We start from the raw sequence: 20,613 nt of genomic DNA on the forward strand, positions 1-20,613 counted from the left end.
CTACCATTTGTTTTACATTGGTTGTTAATTGTTCCCTGCAAAGAACCTATGGAAGATTTTTGTTGTTTAACGTACAAAACATGGTACTAATCGTACTCGGGCATTTCATTTAATTTCCACGTGCCAACTGGACGTGGCTGCTAGTTTGTACATCCCTAACTGTCAAACTGAACGCTTAACATATTAAAAGTTAGCAAGGATGTTCCTCCGGAACAGGACATTTCCGCGGATGACCATATATTTATTCCTCTATATATACATGTAATTTTGACTTTATAATTTCTATCCTTAATTGACGGTTTATGATAATAATGGTACGATGTGAAAGATATTGTTGCTAGCATCATATTGGTCGGTTTTCAGTTAAAAAGCATCCCCTGAAAATCTAACCGTTTCAAAATCACATGAACGAAGGTACATGACACCATCAACCATGATGAAATGTAAGAGGATATGAATGTTATTTTCATAACTTTATTTTTATGTACTTTAAATTGACTTCAGTCATAACTTGTACATATATGTATGATACGCAATACCCGTCAAGCATAACCTCTTAAAGTGGTGTGTTCTACAAGGACAAATTGCGTTTCATTTTTTAATAAGATAATATCACATAGAAAACATTTTCATAATAGAAGATTTATATCCTATTTGTTAAGTTGATATTGATGTACAATGGAGTGTCTGATTTTATACATTTGTTTTAATTTTGCATGTAAGTAAATAGAGTTAAAGAAATTGTATAATTATTACATGGACTATTTTCAAGATAATGAGTGTTGTAAACATAGAAACAATTTTTTTACTTGGATTTACTATCTGATGAGCAATGTCCTTTCGAACAGGAGACATTTCGAAGAAGACCTGTGCTGAAAGAACTTTCCACTAGGCTTTAAACTATTTTGATCTTCAAATAATGACCTCATTGTCTGAACGGTCTCCGTGTTCTCCTCTTTTCACAGCACAATGTAAATATTTATCAGCTTATTTTTAATACAAATTACTGTCCAATGTACGATTTTATTTAATTTTTTTTTACCAAGAAAAAAATGTTTAAATAAGTTTTATTGTATGTGATGCTGTATGAGATTTGTTTAAGAAATAATTGATGCTAGCTATATTTTATTGTAGTTTTAACATGGGTATGCACTATATTCGTGATTATTTTTGCCCGAGCGATAGTGAGGGCTAAAATAACACGAATATAATGCCTAACCATGTTAAAACTACAATAAAGTATAGCTTGCATCAATTATTTCGATTCTGATTAAGACAACTAAGTTAATTTCGATGTCCGTGTGTATAAGTGAAGAGGGTTTGTGTAGGCTCTTCCATGAACCTCCCTTTATTGTTTGTAAACAAGCAACTGGCAATGTGATTTTGCAGAGGGAGGAAATTGAACAGCCAGCATGAACGGTTGTTGTATCTAGGTCAAATATGTCGATTTCTAATTGCAACACGTGACAGTCATAATAAATGAATTAGTAACGACATTTGCATCATTTAAGAGTTTGGGAGTGTTTAACATTAATGAAAATTATTAAATGCATGCATGCCAATTTGATAAAATTCATTATTCTTCAGTAGTCAATATACGCATGTGCATTCAAATTTGTTGGATTAAGAGCATGGGTTTGTTCACAAAGCGAAAGAAGCACGTCATATTAGAATAATGTTTTATTGTGTTTTTACGTGTAGATATTATTTGTGTTATACTGTACCCCTTTATCACCCTCCTACAATAGGCTTTAAGATTCACAAGATACAAAGTTATCCGATGAAAGATTGGATAATTGTAACTGCTTCATAGAAAGATGTTTGAAAGAATTCAAACTTAGGATACAATATCTGTAAAATAGCTTCTGCTTTAATGAGTTAACATTCGTAAACATTTAAAATCTTGTGTTTACAAAGTTTATCATTTTTATTAAATAGAGCAACAACAACAAAGATAGATAGAAATACTACCTGTTATGAATATTAAAAATAAATCAGACAGAAATCTTTTGAAAATATATATAATGTGTTTTACTTTACAGTTCTTGGTGTTATGTCAACAAATCATGGTCCAAACAAGGTCATTTACAAGGGACATAATATTGTAAAAAGACAAGAAGTACCTCCAGACAATGTAACAACGGTAATTGCAAATGCATCATTCATTAAACCAAAATTATTTGTTCTTATAAAGTCCATTTTGTTTTAAATGCTTTCAGATATTTTGGAGCATTCTACTTTTCAAATGTTGTCATAGAGCGTACTGATTAAGATTATTCTAGAAACACGTTTCCCATGTACTGAATTTGGTATTATGTTTACATGTATGGGCAGCTTAGAATGATTAGACGTAATGTGAAAAGTACTGTAACAAACACACTTCAATCGTATAAAATTGATAAAAATTTAAAAGACTTCTATCTTTGTAAATGACAGTTGAAACAAACATTTTTGTATGAGGCATTGGCTTATATCTGTATCTTAAAAAGAGTATTTTTCCGGGTTTTTTTTCAGTTTTGTTAAAAGTCTGAAACCTTAATGTACTTATGAAAGATACTATTTAAATATATTTTCATATATTAGTATACTGATATCTGACCGAGTTTGTCACGAACATACTGTATACACAGGGATGTTATTTGATAGATTTATGACACTTTTTGGTTTTCGACTTCACGTCCTCCTCATAAATTCTTCTTTAGTGTGTTTGATGGACGTGTATTTTGTAAATGTAAACATCTTAACCTATATTTGTGCTGCACCCCCCCCCCCCCCCCCCTTATTATAAATACCAAACTCTCGATTCATAGGTCTTCATTAATAATGCATTTGATTTTTTATGATATTCGGTTTCGGTCAATCCAGTATTAATTCAGTTAATGCATTTCAAATTTTTTAATTTTGTGGTTCTGAAAACACCTTTAAAATACTAAAAATGTGATTGGTGTTCACTTATAAAAGTAGATGATCAATAACTCTTGACTAAGTGTATAAATATATTGCAATGTTTTCTTTTCCAGATTTCAGATCACCATGATTATTACACATCTAAAGTTATAACCGATCCAAAGGGCGCCTACTGGAATGAGTTGGAAAATCACACGAGACATATACTATCTAATGACCATCGTCGCAAATATTCGGTAATTGATACGCTACCTTAAACTTAGTTTGACGATTTAGCCAAAAACATATGGAAATATTGAAGTGATTATTTTCAGCTTTATCAGTTTTTTTTTACTATCTATTATCAGCAACTTTCTTTTCTTTATGTTGTCTTCTAATTTCAGCTCACCTCATCTTCTCTCAGAAAGTTTCTCCAGATTTCAAAAATTCTTCACATCCATCTCATCTATGTTAATTAATTACAATTCACAGGGGCGGATCCAGCCATTTTAAAAAGGGGGGGGGGTCCTAACCCAGGACAAAAGGGGGGGGGGGGGGGGTTCCAACTTCAGGTCCCCATTCAAATGCATTGATCGGCCAAAAAAAAGGGGGGGTTCCAACCCCCGGACCCCCCCCCCCTCTCGATCCGCGCCTGATTCAAATTCATAAAAGTATACTTATAATATTACTATGATTACAGTAAAAACTATCAAACTAAGTTTTTATTTTTGGTAAATAAATCGTTTGTGTCTGTTGAAGGTATTGTTAATTTTTATATAAAGTTGATAAAGGGAGTTGGCCAAATAGTTTTTCTATCAGCATAGTCCAGGAAATACAGGACATTAAAAACTTAGTCTTTTTTACACACTGACTTTAATCCTTTCTTTCAAATGTTCTAAGAATAATGTATTTTTCTTTTCATTCCAGTTTAGACGGATTTCATTTAATTTTCCTTTTTATGGACGTCTAATGAATATATTTGCAATTACCACACAAGGTAAGCATAGGATATACTAATTCTAATCCGTAATTTAAATTTAATTTTATATTTACATAAATAGTTTTAACTTGCTTTTCCAAAATAATTTGGCGTTTATTGACACATACAGATGTTTTGCAAGGTTTCCATTTATTGCCTTCGTTGTCATACACGACTATCAAAACGTTGTCTTTAGATTATTAATTAAAGGCACATTTCATCAAATTAAACGAATCACAAGTAATCGCATTAAACGTGTATTAAGAAAACAGTTGCCTTTCTAGTTCTTTTCATCCTGTTCTCGTTATTTATAATGTTTAAACACCTTACCTTACCTATTGATTGTCTTTCTGTAACTATAGGTAAGTAAACTCGTATCAGGGGCGGATGCAGGAATTTTCGAAAGGGGGGGTGCTAACCCAGGGCAAAAGGGGGGGGGGGGTGTGCAGGGGGGGTGCAAAACATATGTCCCGATACAAATGCATTGATCGGCAAAAATAAAGGGGGGTGCGCACCCCCGGAACCCCCCCCCCCCTGGATCCGCCACTGCGTATATTTACTTTCCAGTTGTCTTTCTTGTCGTCAATCATAATTCTTTAATCACATTAAAGACACCATTGCAACTAAGAATTGGGTACTTTAAACATGAACATGCTTCATATGACCCGATTGGTACATTAAATTAGATGTCTGGTGGATTGTATTGTCAATCTGATTTTGTTTTACAATATTCAGAACGATTCAATGTCAGTGTAATATATCTTTCTTTGTATTATATCCACTTAAATTGTTTATTTTACTGACCGACCAACTGAAGTATCAACCAGTAGGAAGTAACCCAAATAGACAAATTCTACCAACTTTGAGACAATATGTTTTCCTTACTCATACAAAACAGCTTGCCGAGAAGAGAAGCTAGAATTGGAAGCTTTACCGATTGTGTGACCAGAGACATATAATATTGTATTATATGTCTCTGGTGTGACCAATCTAAAATTGAATCAAACAAGTGTACTTAAATAGACGTTGTGATACTATGAAGAAAATAAACCTATAAAACTATGCAGCTAAAAGGATTATATATTTACACAGGTTCCGATTCAGAGTTAATCATAAAAAAAGATATGCAGAAAATACGAAAAATATGTGTAGGAATTTTTTCTTAAACGAATTGTTCATGGATTGGTGATAACTTGCATTGTGGTAGATATTCATTTTCGTTGTTTTGATAAAATTTGCATGCATTCCTTTAGAAAATTTATAATTCGTTGATCATTTAAATTCATGGGTCCCCTGTCAACGTTTGGTATGCCACAAATATTAATGAATCCACAATATATAAAGTACATGTAAGCATCCAGAAATAAAGTACATGTAATGATCAATGCCCTTCCCAAAATAGTTGCAACTATAATTAAAAGGATTAGAGACATATGAATTAAACGAGAAAAAATAATGGCGACAGTAGTATACTAATGTACAAATCTCGCCAATCGACAAGAAAGAGACAAATTAAGGTAACCAACAGAAACTGAAGGGATCTCGTGAACTCAAATATTTGAGTGAACGGGGGAGTTTACAATGGTAGCTTCTTTTGCTATGGACGAACATAAGTTTATCACTTTTTGTTGTTTTTGTTTTTTTGTTTTTTTTTTTATCACTGAGACATGTAAACACCAAGCAATTGAGCAGAGGGTATGCTACTGCTGAGAAATGGAAAGTTTACATTTGGAAATTTGTAAACATTGCGTTTGTCACATATTCCAGTTTGAAGTCGTATGACTGTGTCAGCAGAGAATAAACATAAAAAGATAAAGCAGACCTCCTTATTTCGGTTATATTCTTAATAGAAAGTTAACTTATATGAGATGTAAGCATTAATAAAAGTGTGGATTATTGAATAACAAAACACCATCTTACTTATATCTGAAAGTTAAATTAAAGATACAAGATGCTCTTCTTTTGATTTTGAGAAGGATCTGTATGATTTTTGGGACATATTAGTACCAAAACAAGTCGGTCTGTGGTATTTTACAATTAGAATCCATTGAAACACAAATGGATACTCATCGAAAATACCAATGGATATTAAATTCGGCGTCTAAAGTGAATTACACAAACAGATTATTTTAAAGGAGAAGTTAATGCACCATTTATTAAATTAAAAAAAGTTTTACGCTATGTGTAATTTATGAATATAATAAGAAATGGATAATAGTCAAAACGATTTACTATATTTATTATGAAATATAAAAAGAAAACTTACCGAACTCCAAGAAACATTCAAAACGAAAAGTCGAACATAATCACTCACAATTTCTTTTTTAAAATATTTTCTTTTTTAATATTCAAATTTAGGATCGGGATAAAGGATATACTAACATACTATTAGGGTTTTTAATTTGTAGTATTTTTTATAATCTTTTTGGTAAATATATGAAATTGTTAGAGTGAATCGAAACTGGGTTACAGAAATAATATCTTAAAATCAGTTTATCAATTTAGTGTATCGTTCAGATGCCCTTTCTTATTTCCACTTTAGATGTAAAGACAGAGTGAGACAGGCTTTCCCTTTCTGAATGGTAATATTTATTCTTTTCAGGATTTCTTTACATGAGTACTTTCACTCACCCGCAGTTAAACTGGGCGTTTACCCATTATATTGCACCGTTAATGGGTAACTTTGATACCATTGGAAATGACTCACACATTCTGTACAAAGACGATGGTAAGTTTTTGTGTGCAAAGTTTAATGATAGAGCTTTAATTATATATGCATGTTATAATTAAACATAAAATAATTCCACAAATTGGTGATAATTGGGATATGGTAAATTTGAGCCCTCACTGTTCTATTTGGAATTTTGAAGAAGTACAATCAAAAATCATATATCGATGAAAAATAGACATATGTGGCAAAACAAAATGACAGATATACACACGCAGTCTGCAAAATAGTACAACGATTCTGAATCGGAAATTTAAAAATGCAAATGATATAATATTGCGAACGTTTATTATTCAAATTTCAAGTGGCTAGACTATTTTCGTAATTGACAATATTACTCGTACACATGTGGCACCCGTCGTGTTGCTTATGTGATAACAAATCCGGTAGATAGTCTAATAGTCTAAAATATTCATTAACATTCATATTTGGGTAAACTAAAATTAAAATGACGTAACAATTTGATTTTCCAAAAAACTGTAGTATAGTTTTTCTCGTTATTTTGAGTGTAGGACACAGTTTTGTAGTAGAATGGAGGAATGTTGAACTGAATGATCAACCTGAGAGTAAGTTATACATAATTGAATAATAATGTAATAGTAGTTTTTTGATAGTTGACATAACTTTCCAATATATTCGTAACAAGTGCATACAAAAATATTAAAACATTACTTTGAATTAAAAACGGCATGCGTCCGACAAACTTGTTCTGGATTTACCTTCATCAGGTTATGAATGAATGCCCAAAAAGCCGAATATTTGAAGGCCAGGGATGTATCAGAAATTCAGAACCGAAACATTTGATGAGCTAAATGACATAATGACTGATAATAATCCGCAGACTGATATTAAACCAGCTGCGGTTTCTACTCAGTGCGCTGTATAATTTGAAAAATCCACTTAATAAATGTCATGCGTGCGAAGCGCTTTACTGGATTTTGCTTTTGCAGAATCTTTCGAAGGTAAACATTTAAAATTCAAAGATATATAAGAACAGAAACAGTTAAAGGCTATATGACATAAAGAATATAGTCAAATTCATTAAATAAACAATGTAAAATAAGAAATCAGAATCAGTGGTCAATTAGCCGTTTCAGAATCTAAAGAATCATGGGAAATTTCATTGTTCGTACCCCAAAATGAAAATAACGCCACGTCATTGGTTAAATTTCCTTTGTTTATGACATTTTTAACCAATCAGGACGTTGTGGTGTACACTTTTGAACATATTACCCAGGATGCATTAGATTCTGAAACGGCGAATTATATAAGAACGGGGATACATAACAAGAATTCTATTGCAATTTGTATGTAACAATGTTTTTCATTGGCTAAAAGTTGCCGTCAAATCCACAGTTGACCAGGCGTAACTAAGGAGGGACAACCATTTTGAAATGATTGAATCAACAAATGTTCGATTACTCATAAATAATCCAAAATAAAACAACACCTACCTCGAATTCGCCGTTTTAAAGTTATTTTATCCGAATTTGAAGCGTACAGGTAACGTTATAACCTGCAGTTTGTAAGTTTTCATTTGTCTGACGTCACGTTTACCCATGACGTATTAGCGCCAAAATCATTCATGAAGTTTCGCGGATTTTTTTTTATTTGTCAAATTTAGACATTTTTCCAAGTTTTATCGTATTATTTCTTTTTGAAATGCATTAGAATCGGAATAACAGTACTGTAGTTGAAGAGTTGCCACCGTCAATTTTGATTTGACAGTGGCAAATCTCCGTTTTACTGTCTCCGCTACGCGTCGCCAGTAAAACTGCATTTGCGACCGTCAAATCTACAATTGACGGTGGCAACTCTTCAACTACAGTACTGTTATTCCTTAAATGTTTGTATATGTGTAATTCTGGAAAAAAACAAACTAAAATGGAATGGTTTAAATGGTTTTTGTTGACAATACAAACTCCCATTGAATGCATATTTGATTGATACTGAATCCATGTCTCACTGTCCTTATTTTATTTTCAATTTTGAACGTGTGTGTTTAGTACCTATAGCCACTGTTCAATTACAGTTTCTAACATTATTTAACACAAGTATAAAATTGTTATCATTTATACGATTGCATGGGAAAAGCATACTTTACATATATACGTATTTCTTTATACATGTTTAGTAATTTGAAAAGAATTCAAGGCAACATCATTTCTGTATTTAATAGAAGGACCTTATACCTACCAGACGACACTGTTTGAAAATGGTACAATATTGTTTGCATATAAATCAGTAAGTTGTAAGTTTCATGGACATTGCACATACATTCAAATTGAAGAATACAAAATAAACTTGATTACATATCACAGGATTGAAAGGATGCTTACAACTAATCAAATTGTAAGAAACATAACAGACATACTAAGACACAAGACAATTTTATTCTTTAATTAATATTCCAAAACAAATGTATTCCTAATGAAACTTAGTTTGTATCGTAATCATGATGTTTTGCATATTGCATTTTGCAATTTATTTTTTCAATGTGTATTTTTACATTCTAAATCTTTCTTGTATAGTTTTGAACACTAAAAAAAGAAATTATTTTAAAGACTGTAATGTTAGTCGGATTTTACATTGAATATTGTGTAAGTATTTACTATTATTTGTCGACAATAATAGAGTGAAGATCTTCTTTATGTTTATAGGTTCCCGATACCGACATATCTGGTAAACTTTGGCCAGTTAAGGTTGGTGTTTCGGATGCGTTTTACTTTGATCGTGATTCACCATGTAAGTACATGGAATACTATATAGTTGTCTGTAATACATATTACAAGCATGTGATACCTATCTAAGTGCACACCCAAAATGCATGCGTAGTTGTTGATTTTTCAACACATTTCTTCATTTTGTTATACAAATTAATAACCAATGTTTGCTTCAAAAAGATTGACAATTGAAATAGTTGTCATTTGGGTTTCTAGTGTAAAGATCAAGTATAGGAGAAGTTTGGTTTTGACATTCAATTGTTCCTTAACTGCAACACTATTTACAAAAATACATTTTTAAAAAATACATTGCTGTTGTCTGTCCTATGGTCGGGTTGTTGGCTCTTTGACACATTCCTCATTTCCATTCTCAATGTTATGTACAAAAAGAAATGACTTTTGATTGAACCCTTTTGATTGATATTCAAATTCAATCAATCAATCAATCCATTACTTGCCGATAGACTCCAGCGTATATAATTTGTGGACAGGTTTCTTTCCTCTGTGGTATAATCTGGAACTTGGTCTAGTAAGAGAAACCGTAAAAGAAGTAAAACCAAACTGCCCTTTGGAGTAATTTAGGGTAGGGTTTTCGTTCAATGATTTCTTAACATGACAAAAGTATCGGGGAATAGTTATCTTTTTCGTCAACGTGGATGCACTTCTAAGCTGTCGAAAGTAACAAACTTCTGAGTAAAAAATCGGTAGCACGAAAATTGTCTTTTAAACATTTTTTGGAGGCACTTAGATTATACGAATATTGCTTTTATTTATTTCAGAAGAAAACAATTATTTTTTATTATGAAAACAAGTGTGGACACAGATGAGCGTGGATAGCATGTTTGGATATTTGACAGTGTCTTATGACAAAAGGAGTTCTATGTTTTTCCTATGTGGTGTTATTAACTGTGTTGCACGATGACAACCAATCTGAGCATTAGGAGAACAGGGCCAAGTGAGCTTTTTTAATCCCCTGCAAAATTGACATGATCCCACTTTTTCCCCTCAGCGTATGGGGGATTTGGAAGGGGGGCGTGACCAGGCCAATTCCCCCTTAAGTAGCGTGAGAAGCTTTATTTTCTGCCTTGTAATATAACATTGGAGACCTCAGCTAGAATTAAAAAAAAAGTGACTTTTTTGTATTAGTTTAATATTACAAAAGCTAATTATACATTTCAAATGTATTTATAGATATATACCTGTTATATTATACACGTGAAGCACATGCTGATGTGGTAATTACATCCATTCTCTTGTGTGAACCCTTGGTATCATTGACCTAACAAAAATAGTAATTTTTGGGGCCCTTTATACTTTGCTGTCGGTGTGAGCTAAGTCTCCATGTTAAAGGCCTTACCTTGAACTATAATGGTTTTTACTTTTATAAATTGATACTTGGATGGAGAGTTGTCTCATTGGCACTCATACTACATCTTCTAATATCTATAGACAATTAATAATTAATAATGTAGAAAGACTATGGGACACATGGAAAGACTGGTGAACAGGAAGACAGACAAGTTGACCTATAGACAGACTGATACACATGTAGACAGACTGATAAACATGTAGACAGACTGATAAATGTGTAAACAGACTTGTGTTAATGAAAACTAACAACAAATCATAATTTGTATATGAATAAGTCTAATTTTAACACAGTTCGGTTTACTTTCCAGACTTGCATATACATATAGTGAAATTTATACCACGGGGGAAGAATGACCATGGTCCAAAATTTTCTCAGGGGAAACATTGGCTCATGTCAGTCTTTCCCCCGGGGGAAAACTGGCATGGGGGAAGAATGGCTATATAACACCAGCGTTGTCTGTCATCGTCGTTAACTTTTACAAAAATCTTCTCCTCTGAAACTGCTGGTCCAAACTTGGCCACAATCATCATTTGGGTATCTAGCTCAAAACACGTGTGCGGTGAGCCAGTCAACCAACCAAGATGGTTGCCATGGCTAAAAATAGAACATAGCGGAAATGTAGATTTTGGCTTTTAACTCTGAATCCAAAGCATTTAGAACAACTCTGACGGAGGTAAAATGGTTTATCAAGTTCAGATCTTGTGAGTGGGACAACTGGTTGTTGGGGTGCTACCCCTGAATTGGTAACTTGTTTGCCGTGTTTGGTTATTATCTTGAATATTATTATAGGCAGTGATAAACTGTAAACAGCAATAATTTTCAGCAAAGTAAGATCGACAAATATGTCAACATGACCAAAATGGTCAGTTGATCCCTGAAGGAGATATTGCCCTTTATAGTCATTTTTTACCAATTTTTTTTGTAAATTTTTGTAATCTTTACAAAAATCTTCTCCTCTGAAACTACTGGGCAAAGTTTAACAAAACTAAGTCACAATCTTTATTAGGGCATTTAGTTTTAAAACATGTGCGGTGACCCAGCCAACTAATCAAGATGGCCGCCATGGCTAAAAATAGAAAATAAGGGGAAATGTAGATTTTGGCTAATAATTCTCAAAACCAAAGCATTTAAAGGAAGGTGAAATTGTTTATCAAGTCAATATCTATCTTGCCGCAAAATTTTCAGATGAATTGGACAACTGGTCATTGGGTTGCTGCCCCCTATTTGTAATTTTTTAAAGAAATTTTAATGTTTTAGGTTATTACCTTGGATACTATTATAGATCGAGATAAACTGTAAGCAGCAATAATGTTCAGCAAAGTAAGATCTACTAATAAATCAACATAACAAAAATGTTCAATTGACACATTAAGGAGGTTGTGCCCTTTATATTAAGTTTTAAACAATTTTCATTATTTTGGTAATTTTTTGTAAATTTCAAGTTGGTCCAAATTTAAACTTTGTTTGATTTCAACAAAAAATAAATATAAGGGGTTCTTTGATATATAACTAAGTATTTAGATTTTTGATATTTGGGCCTGGTTATCAAATTGGTCCACATAGAGGTCTAAAGGTTTCAAAATTGAACTTATTTAGATTTTTGATATTTGGGCCCGGTTATCAAATTGGTCCACATTGAGGTCTAAAGGGTTCAAAATTGAACTTTATTTGATTTTAAATATTGAATTCTTGGGGTTCTTTGATATGCTGAATCTGACCATGCATTTAGATTTTGGATAGTGGACCATAATACATGTAGATAAATGTCTAAATTATTTTTTTTAAGTTTTTAAGTTTAAGTTCTTACACCACATTCATTCTGTGTCAGAAACCTATATGTTGTGTCAACTATTTAATCACAATCCAAATTCAAGATTGAATGTTGTGTCCAAACTGTTCAGGGTTCGAACTCTGCAGTCGTATAAAACTGTGCCCTGCGAAGCATCTGGTATTTTTTTTGTTACATGTATAACATGATTAAAGGACCATTTACACTCAGGACTGAGTAATCAGTATGCAACAGGTGTATTAAAACAACATAGCATCATATTTTCAGTAGCGGGAGTAGCATTGTTGTGTAAATTAGTTTTTTGGGTTTTTTAAAATTTGGTCAATGGAAATATATTGCTTGGTTCAAATCGAAATAGAATGCTTTAACATGTACATGTACCTCCCTATTACTTACATTGTACATACAGGTGATACTACTTTGACAAATCCTTGAGCATGAGAGTTGTCTGTCAAATCTTTATTTCACAAAGAATGAATTGCATAACAATGAACTGAGCTCAAAGCAAAGTACTTTAAAAATACACTTTGACAAAGAGCTAAATCCAGTGATATACTTTGTACTACAGGTCCTTCATGAACATCCCTCAACCAAAACCATATCTCAATAACGTGCCATACTACATGGTTGGATCAGAAGTCCTGAAAAAGACATGATTTTTTATCGTATTTTATTATATTAATGTTATCTAAGACTTGCATTGTCAGTGTTTATTTACCATTGCCACATGCACTGAATCAGTGATATATATGTACACATAATTATATACATTTTGTATTTTAATATACTAAAATGACATTGGGTCGTTAGACTCATTACTACATCTTCATTCCTCAAGTCATTATCAAATCTGACTTCACGATAAAATAAGATTTCATATCTACAACCAATGAAAATCAAATTTTCCTCTAATTGACTAGCATTGAAACCCAGTTTTCTAAAATGGTAATCTGTCCCACTTCAACTATTGATGTTATACAACAATCAGTGGCGGATAAAAAGGGCTGGGTGGGTTGGGGGTCCAGTTACGCTTCAGTGATACCCTATATAATCAACCAAATTTTTCCCACTGGATCTGCCTATGACAATGTGTCAAAGAGACAATTCAACAACCCAACCATATAAAAAACAACAGCAGAAGGTCACCAACAGGTCTTCAATTTAGCGAGAAATTCCTGCACTCGGAGGCGTCCTTCAGCTGGCCCCTGTTTCCATTGTGGCATCAGTTATTTTGTATTGTGTCAAAATTTTACAGGAACCTGGGTGATGTCCAGTCATGGCAGACAAATAGCAATAAGATGTTTAGGAAACACGACCTAAAACCTTCTTCATATAAGACAATATTCAATATTAAAATTATAGTTTACGTTAATTAATATAACATGTCAAAATCACAAAACAGCTGTTACTGTAAATCAATTAAAGAGTAATGAGGGAAATGATGGGGAAGGGGACAAATAGAGTTCAAGGGGAGCAAATGCTCTATAATTTAGTTTGAGTGTTTCAAAAAATATAGGAAAAATTAGAGGGAAAGTTTGAAGTTGAGTCATCTTTTTCGGGTCGTCAGGATTAGGTGTTTTTTAAGTTCAGGATGTCAGGATTTGATATTTTTTTTATTCCAGAGTGAGACCTCAGAATTTCATGTTTTAAAGCTGGGGTTTTCAGGATCAGGACCCCTCTGATCCCCCCTCTCACACAATGACTTATTTAGACTTACCTTCTAATTCTATAAAAATCACAACTCATATCAGGAACAAAAACACTATAGATGTCTACTGATATGCAAACCTAAAAACAGACACAAAAATATCATAAAATAGTGATTGAAATATTGATTGCACTTTGAATGTATATGTATAATTCCGACACGTAATACATGAGGAGCCAGTGTGTTTACAAATAATAATGTCACATGATTGCTCACTGATGTCACATTTCCACGATCTTGCAATACACTACACAGTTCACACATACATAACCCATTATCATGCAAATATGCAATGTGAATCAAATAATACAGAAATAATGCATGTACAGTTTAATTTTAGAAGAAATTAGTTCATCAAATAGATTAGATTTTCACTTTCAAGACGAATAGGTCAGGGTTGACATTTCTATCATACCGGAATAATATTGAGATAAATGGGATTAAACTGACCGTCAAAAATGTATAGAGAAGCACATCTCGAGAACCTTACCATTAATAAGCCATACTAACCAAAAATACTCTATATTACTAATCCCTATGTAAGTGAAATTCCACAATGGTTTCGATAAATAATTTAGATGGTGGCCAAGATGCTGGTTAAATTGGTGCTAAAAATATTCTTACTCCTATAGCATTACGTAATAAAATTTGTATACATGTAGAATTGAAGTTTAGCATGAAAAAAACGTGAATATGCAGAAGCATGACAATATATTACTGACAAAGTGTGTATACATTGTATATTTCTGTAAATGGAGTTGACTGTATACTTCACCAAGGATTACATTTGAGCGCAAGGAGATCTATATTGGTGAATCGGTTTATTAATACCTTTGAACCCAGGGTCGAAGTTGTTTAAGTCATACTGTGTCATTGGGTCCTTATCATGCTCAGGCCTTTTTTTTTTTTAATTAGTTGGTTTACGGATCCGCCGACCCGATTTTGTTTAAAAGTGAAATAAAATTAAAATTTTGATTTCGTGTTGTTTTTTATTCCGCCGACCCGATTTTTCGAGTGCTGTGAATAAAAAAATCCGAGGCGTTCCAAAACGTTTTGTCTGTCAATAAAGCGTTTGTAGTGAACGGCGTATTTTGAAAAGCTTCGAAATGACGCAGACGAATTCAAAAACCCAACGAGGGAGGACCATGGAGTATATTGTCCTCAAAAGATTTTTGGGTCAAACATGCACATATATTCATACGTGAAGACCACGTGCACCTTAAATGTGATGGTATTGTGTTCACCTGGAGAGTGAGAGATCTTGGGTTTGAACCTTGACCCGGTCAAATCAAAGACTTAAAAATTGGTATCTGCTGCTTCTTCGCCAAGCACGCTGCAATTGCAATTATTAAAGGAGTCAGAATAATGTGTTTGGGTAAGGTAACATATCTTTGGGGGAACTGTTACCTTGTGAGCTACCACATTTAAATTCTGGCTCAGTGTGTCAGTTCAGCATTTCATTTCTCATTATCATATTCTCATCCTAATTATGCATCTGATTAGCCACTAGACATTAAACAACAATTGACCATCCATCCATCAAATGCAAAGCATATCAAGATAAGAGCTAAACTATTTCTCCTCCTCAACCCCTGTAATGTCATGAATGAACAGCATTTTTTTTTTTTTTTCCTCCAACTCAAATTTTTCAGAACAGTTATACGTGAACAAAAAAAAAATCTAAGATTGCTATTTTATTTTTATTTTTTTTACCTCCTCCGACCCTAACCTTTGACACTAGTTGTCCGTAAACCAACTAATTAAAAAAAAAGGCCTCATTGACGTTTACTCTTAATTTATCAATGTGAATATGAATGAAAATCGTCAACATAGAACAACCTTACCACACCCCTCCCCTACCTTTTCTAGATAAAAATAAGGATGGGGGTGAGGGTGTACCTTTGAGTGTACCTCCCTATTGCTTGATTTTATTGTGATAATCGAGTTTGTCATATCTTAGTGGGAGATTACTCTGACGTCCAACAGCTGTTTTACCAGACAAGCTAGGCCGTGAGATGTCAGAGCTCCTCCCATATCAAAAAGTGGATATTTGCCCACCTAAAATACATGCGCTGCTTCGTTGCTTCTGGTGCCAACTGACGGCCTTGGAATTAAATATATCAGGCATCAATCTGTTCATTTTTCATTTATCTCTTCATTTATGCCCTGAGGCAACGCCGATGGCCATTACAACTGTTAGAGGCCATTTTTAATATCAATGGCATATTACAGGGCCAATATGAAAAAGTCCATATATCGATACTTTTACTAACCAACTAAGGCAACTTCATTCAAGAACAGTTTTCGAGTCTCGGATTCAAAATTATACAGCTATCCACAAACTACATTGTACAACAGGACCAATACAGAAAAAGCCTGTTTCATAACATTTTCATTAAATGGTTTTAATTCTTCGATTAAACAAAGAGTAAGAAACTTACCGTGAAGAAGGGAATTTCATAGCTAAACTTCAACTTTTCTTTTCGCATTCAATTTTGGTCGACATTGTGACTGTCAGATGTAATTTCTGATTTCTCATCCAAGTACTTAATTTTATGCTATTAAAATTCATTTCATCTAGCAAATATAAAGTAGCTGGGAAGAATAAATCAGACAGTTTAACTATTCTTGATACAATGTATCTGCATTCTGACGATTGAACTACGGAAATGAAACGGTGATAATAATCGAAAGTCATACCCCGAAAAAAGCTGTGAAAAATTTCCGTTTCAAGTTGTTAGAAAACAATGAACATCAATTAAACTTGTTTTTATGATATTAAATTTAAAAAAAAAAAAAAATGGTCACACTTTAATATTTAAACATTGTTAATGAAATAAACGACATTTTGATTTAATCGATGTCCCATTTCATGTTCATAATTATGCATGACTGTGATTTCGTAATGCACAGTTGTGATTTTGTAATGCATGACTGAGATTTCCTAATGACTGGCTGTAGTAATTTCTCCGTTCAGAATGACCAGATGTCGAAATTTTCCTTTAGCATGGGCATTTCTATACATATTGTAGTAAGTTGTTTAATAAAATGTTATAATTAAACTTTTTTCCCCTCTTTCCTGCAAAACTTAAATATGTGATAAATAGATTATAACATGCATGTCTTTTCCATAATTTGGCCCTGGTAACATCTCTCGACCCATATCAGTCCTCGGCTAAAGCCGTCACACTTTAATATTTAAACATTGTTAATGAAATAAACGACATTTTGATTTAATCGATGTCCCATTTCATGTTCATAATTATGCATGACTGTGATTTCGTAATGCACAGTTGTGATTTTGTAATGCATGACTGAGATTTCCTAATGACTGGCTGTAGTAATTTCTCCGTTCAGAATGACCAGATGTCGAAATTTTCCTTTAGCATGGGCATTTCTATACATATTGTAGTAAGTTGTTTAATAAAATGTTATAATTAAACTTTTTTCCCCTCTTTCCTGCAAAAGTTAAATATGTGATAAATAGATTATAACATGCATGTCTTTTCCATAAATTTGGCCCTGGTAACATTTCTCGACCCATATCAGTCCTCGGCTAAAGCCTGAAGGCCGATATGGGCAGTCTCGGGATGATACCAGGGCCATGAATGACATTAGATGAAATAAAAATAAATATGGCAGGTTAGGAAATATTCAATTGTTTTTTGTTGGTGGAAATGTCCCTGACATGTGAAATGTGATTGGATTATGCAGCACATGTATCTTCATGGGTTACACTAAAGACCTGAAAGTGGACCTGAAAAGACCTGAAAAGACCTGAAAATATACGACTAAAATTATTCAAATTGCAATAACTTTTTTATTATTGGATGGAATTTCTTCAAGTTGAAATTTTATTAATTGTAAATATTTATATTTCATTAAAATTAAAAAAAAATAAACTAAAAACAATTTTTTGATGCCAAAAGTTGGACCTGAACGGAGAAATGAAAAGACCTGAAGGGACCTGAAAATCTATGTCGGTCTAATTCTAACTACAATAACTTTTTTAATATTCAATGGATATCTTTCAACTTTTGATTTTGTGACACAAAAAGTTTAATATAATGATAATATAAAAAAAAAATATGTGAAAAATATTGTTGGGGTGTCAAAACTCGGACCTGAACGGAAAATTCAAAATCTGAATGAGCCTAAAATTCCACATTTTTTTAAAACGAAAATAATAAACAGAATATGGTTGATAACTTTTCATGTTCGATGTCATTTGGTCTCTTGTAGAGATCTGTCTCATTGGTATCACACCACATCTCTCTAATTTTGATTGACAGAAGATACTAATATGATACGCAAAACTGATACAAGTAAAAAAAGATGGAAGATACCAACTCGGATGTCAAAACTTATAAGTCAAAGAGATATACCATAGAAATAAATAATTCAGAAAAAGGTATATATTCATGAAGTTAAATACACTGCCTATGTTCATCACAAAACCAATCCAGTGGCGGATCCAGGGGGTGGGGTCCGGGGGATGGAACCCCCCTTTTTTTGGACGATCAATGCATTTGAATGGGAGCATATAACCCTTTACTCTGGGTTGGGACCCCCCTTTAAAATGGCTGGATCTGCCACTGCAATCACAGGTAACCCCTGCACAAGTTTGATGACTCCATTTGCTACATGCAATGCAGGGCCGTAACTAGCCTCTTTTAATAGTGAGGCAAAATATTATATCCCCGAAAAAAATATTTGGGGAGGAGTCTGGGGACCGCTCAAGGCCCCTAGAAGCTCTGAGAAAAATAACGCAAAATCGCGCATTCTGAGCGTTTCCCGGACTCATTCTTACAAAGAAACGCAAACAATTTTTAGCTATTTTTTCAACAATATTCTGATCTCAAAGCAAAAACATAGATTCATTGTTATTTAAGACTTTAAGGTTTTGGGGAGAACATTAAAAGACCGATTTGTAGGATAAAGCAAAAAAAAAGTAATTTTCATAATCATTAATACCGGCTCTGTCTATCTGTTCTTGTCTTGTATTGTGCTGACGTGATTTTTTTTTATGACTAGACTTTGATATAGTGACAGTGCAGTCTGAGTAATATACTTTAAGTACTAGTACTGCCTAACTCTACCCTATAGGGACCATATTGACTTTGTTTTACGGTATTTATGATTTTTTCATTATTGAAGTCCCTCCAGCAACTATCAAGATGAAGAACAGGAATAAAAACTTTTAGTAATTACCCTTTAGGTTCAGGATTCATCAATAACAATGTACTTTGTTTTCAAATATATTCCTGTATAAATATAAAGTAATTCGTTCTCTTCAATAGACTTTTGTCTAAAATAGAAACAAATAGGAAAACAATGTTTTGCGAGTTTAAATACAACTACCCCTATAATCCATTCATGTTTTTTATTTCACCGACAAGTTCCGAATTTTGTAACTCAACCATTATATTTTCGATAAAATTCTTTATAATTTCAATGATATATTATACCTTTCCTATAGCAAAATTCATATTTCAAGGAGAATGATTGAAAACAGTTAAAGATATTGAATAAATCTGACCGCAGTCTTTTCAAGCAAATTTATGTTACTTAATTTTCCGTTCAGTTCCGAGTTTTCACTTCCAAATGGTATTTTTCATACATTTTTTTTATTTTATCATTATAATTAACTTTTAGTTTCACAAAATCTAAAGTTGAAAGATATCCATTGAATATTAAAAAAGTTATTGTAGTTAGAATTAGTCCGACATAGATTTTCAGGTCCCTTCAGGTCTTTTCATTTCTCCGTTCAGGTCCAACTTTTGGCATCAAAAAATTGTTTTTAGTTTATTTTTTTTTAATTTTAATGAAATTTGAATATTTACAATTAATAAAATTCCAACTTGAAGAAATTCCATCCAATAATAAAAAAGTTATTGCAATTTGAATAATTTTAGTCGTATATTTTCAGGTCTTTTCAGGTCTTTTCAGGTCCACTTTCAGGTCTTTAGTGTAACCCATATCCCTGCACCAGTTCACTGGCTTCAGTTTTAAATATAGACTTGTGTAGACTATAAATGTGTACAAACCTTACATTTAACTATGTTGTAGAAAACGTGATCATCAATTCATCAAAAATATATACACAGAGAACAATGTATTTCACAATACATAGCATTAATCCAAATTTGCATCCATTTGTATGGTCTCAATAGAAGTATTTCCCGCGGAAATGTCATGTGATGTAAACATGGAATTGTCCACACCGATACGGGTGAAATACGTAGAATACCAATTGTGGACACAGCAATAAGATCAGATATAAGACTCTCGTGAGCCCGTAGCTAAAAGTGGAAACCTGTAAAACATCGAAATTTGCTGAAATTTGCTCGATTTACCCTGTAGTGAACACAATAAAAATTTGCGTGTATAGAGTGAACCCCCTATAAAAAATAATACTGTGTTCTTAA

At 32.9% G+C, this 20,613-nt stretch overlaps 1 protein-coding gene across 1 annotated transcript in view; it reads left to right on the plus strand.

Moving 5' to 3' along the window:
• The first annotated feature begins 558 nt into the window (after positions 1-558).
• LOC139495145 (plexin domain-containing protein 2-like) overlaps positions 559-20,613 on the plus strand; it is a 32,245-nt gene continuing 12,190 nt past the window's right edge. Inside the window, exons 1-8 of the mRNA XM_071283326.1 lie at positions 559-718; positions 2,043-2,143; positions 3,021-3,143; positions 3,814-3,883; positions 6,468-6,593; positions 7,106-7,159; positions 8,773-8,837; positions 9,254-9,338. Of these exons, the coding sequence (XP_071139427.1) occupies positions 679-718; positions 2,043-2,143; positions 3,021-3,143; positions 3,814-3,883; positions 6,468-6,593; positions 7,106-7,159; positions 8,773-8,837; positions 9,254-9,338 (664 nt within the window). The 5' untranslated portion in view covers positions 559-678. The remainder of the gene's footprint in view (positions 719-2,042; positions 2,144-3,020; positions 3,144-3,813; positions 3,884-6,467; positions 6,594-7,105; positions 7,160-8,772; positions 8,838-9,253; positions 9,339-20,613) is intronic.

This window comes from Mytilus edulis, chromosome 1 (assembly GCF_963676685.1).
Source record: "Mytilus edulis chromosome 1, xbMytEdul2.2, whole genome shotgun sequence".
Classification (NCBI taxonomy): Eukaryota; Metazoa; Mollusca; class Bivalvia; order Mytilida; family Mytilidae; genus Mytilus; species Mytilus edulis.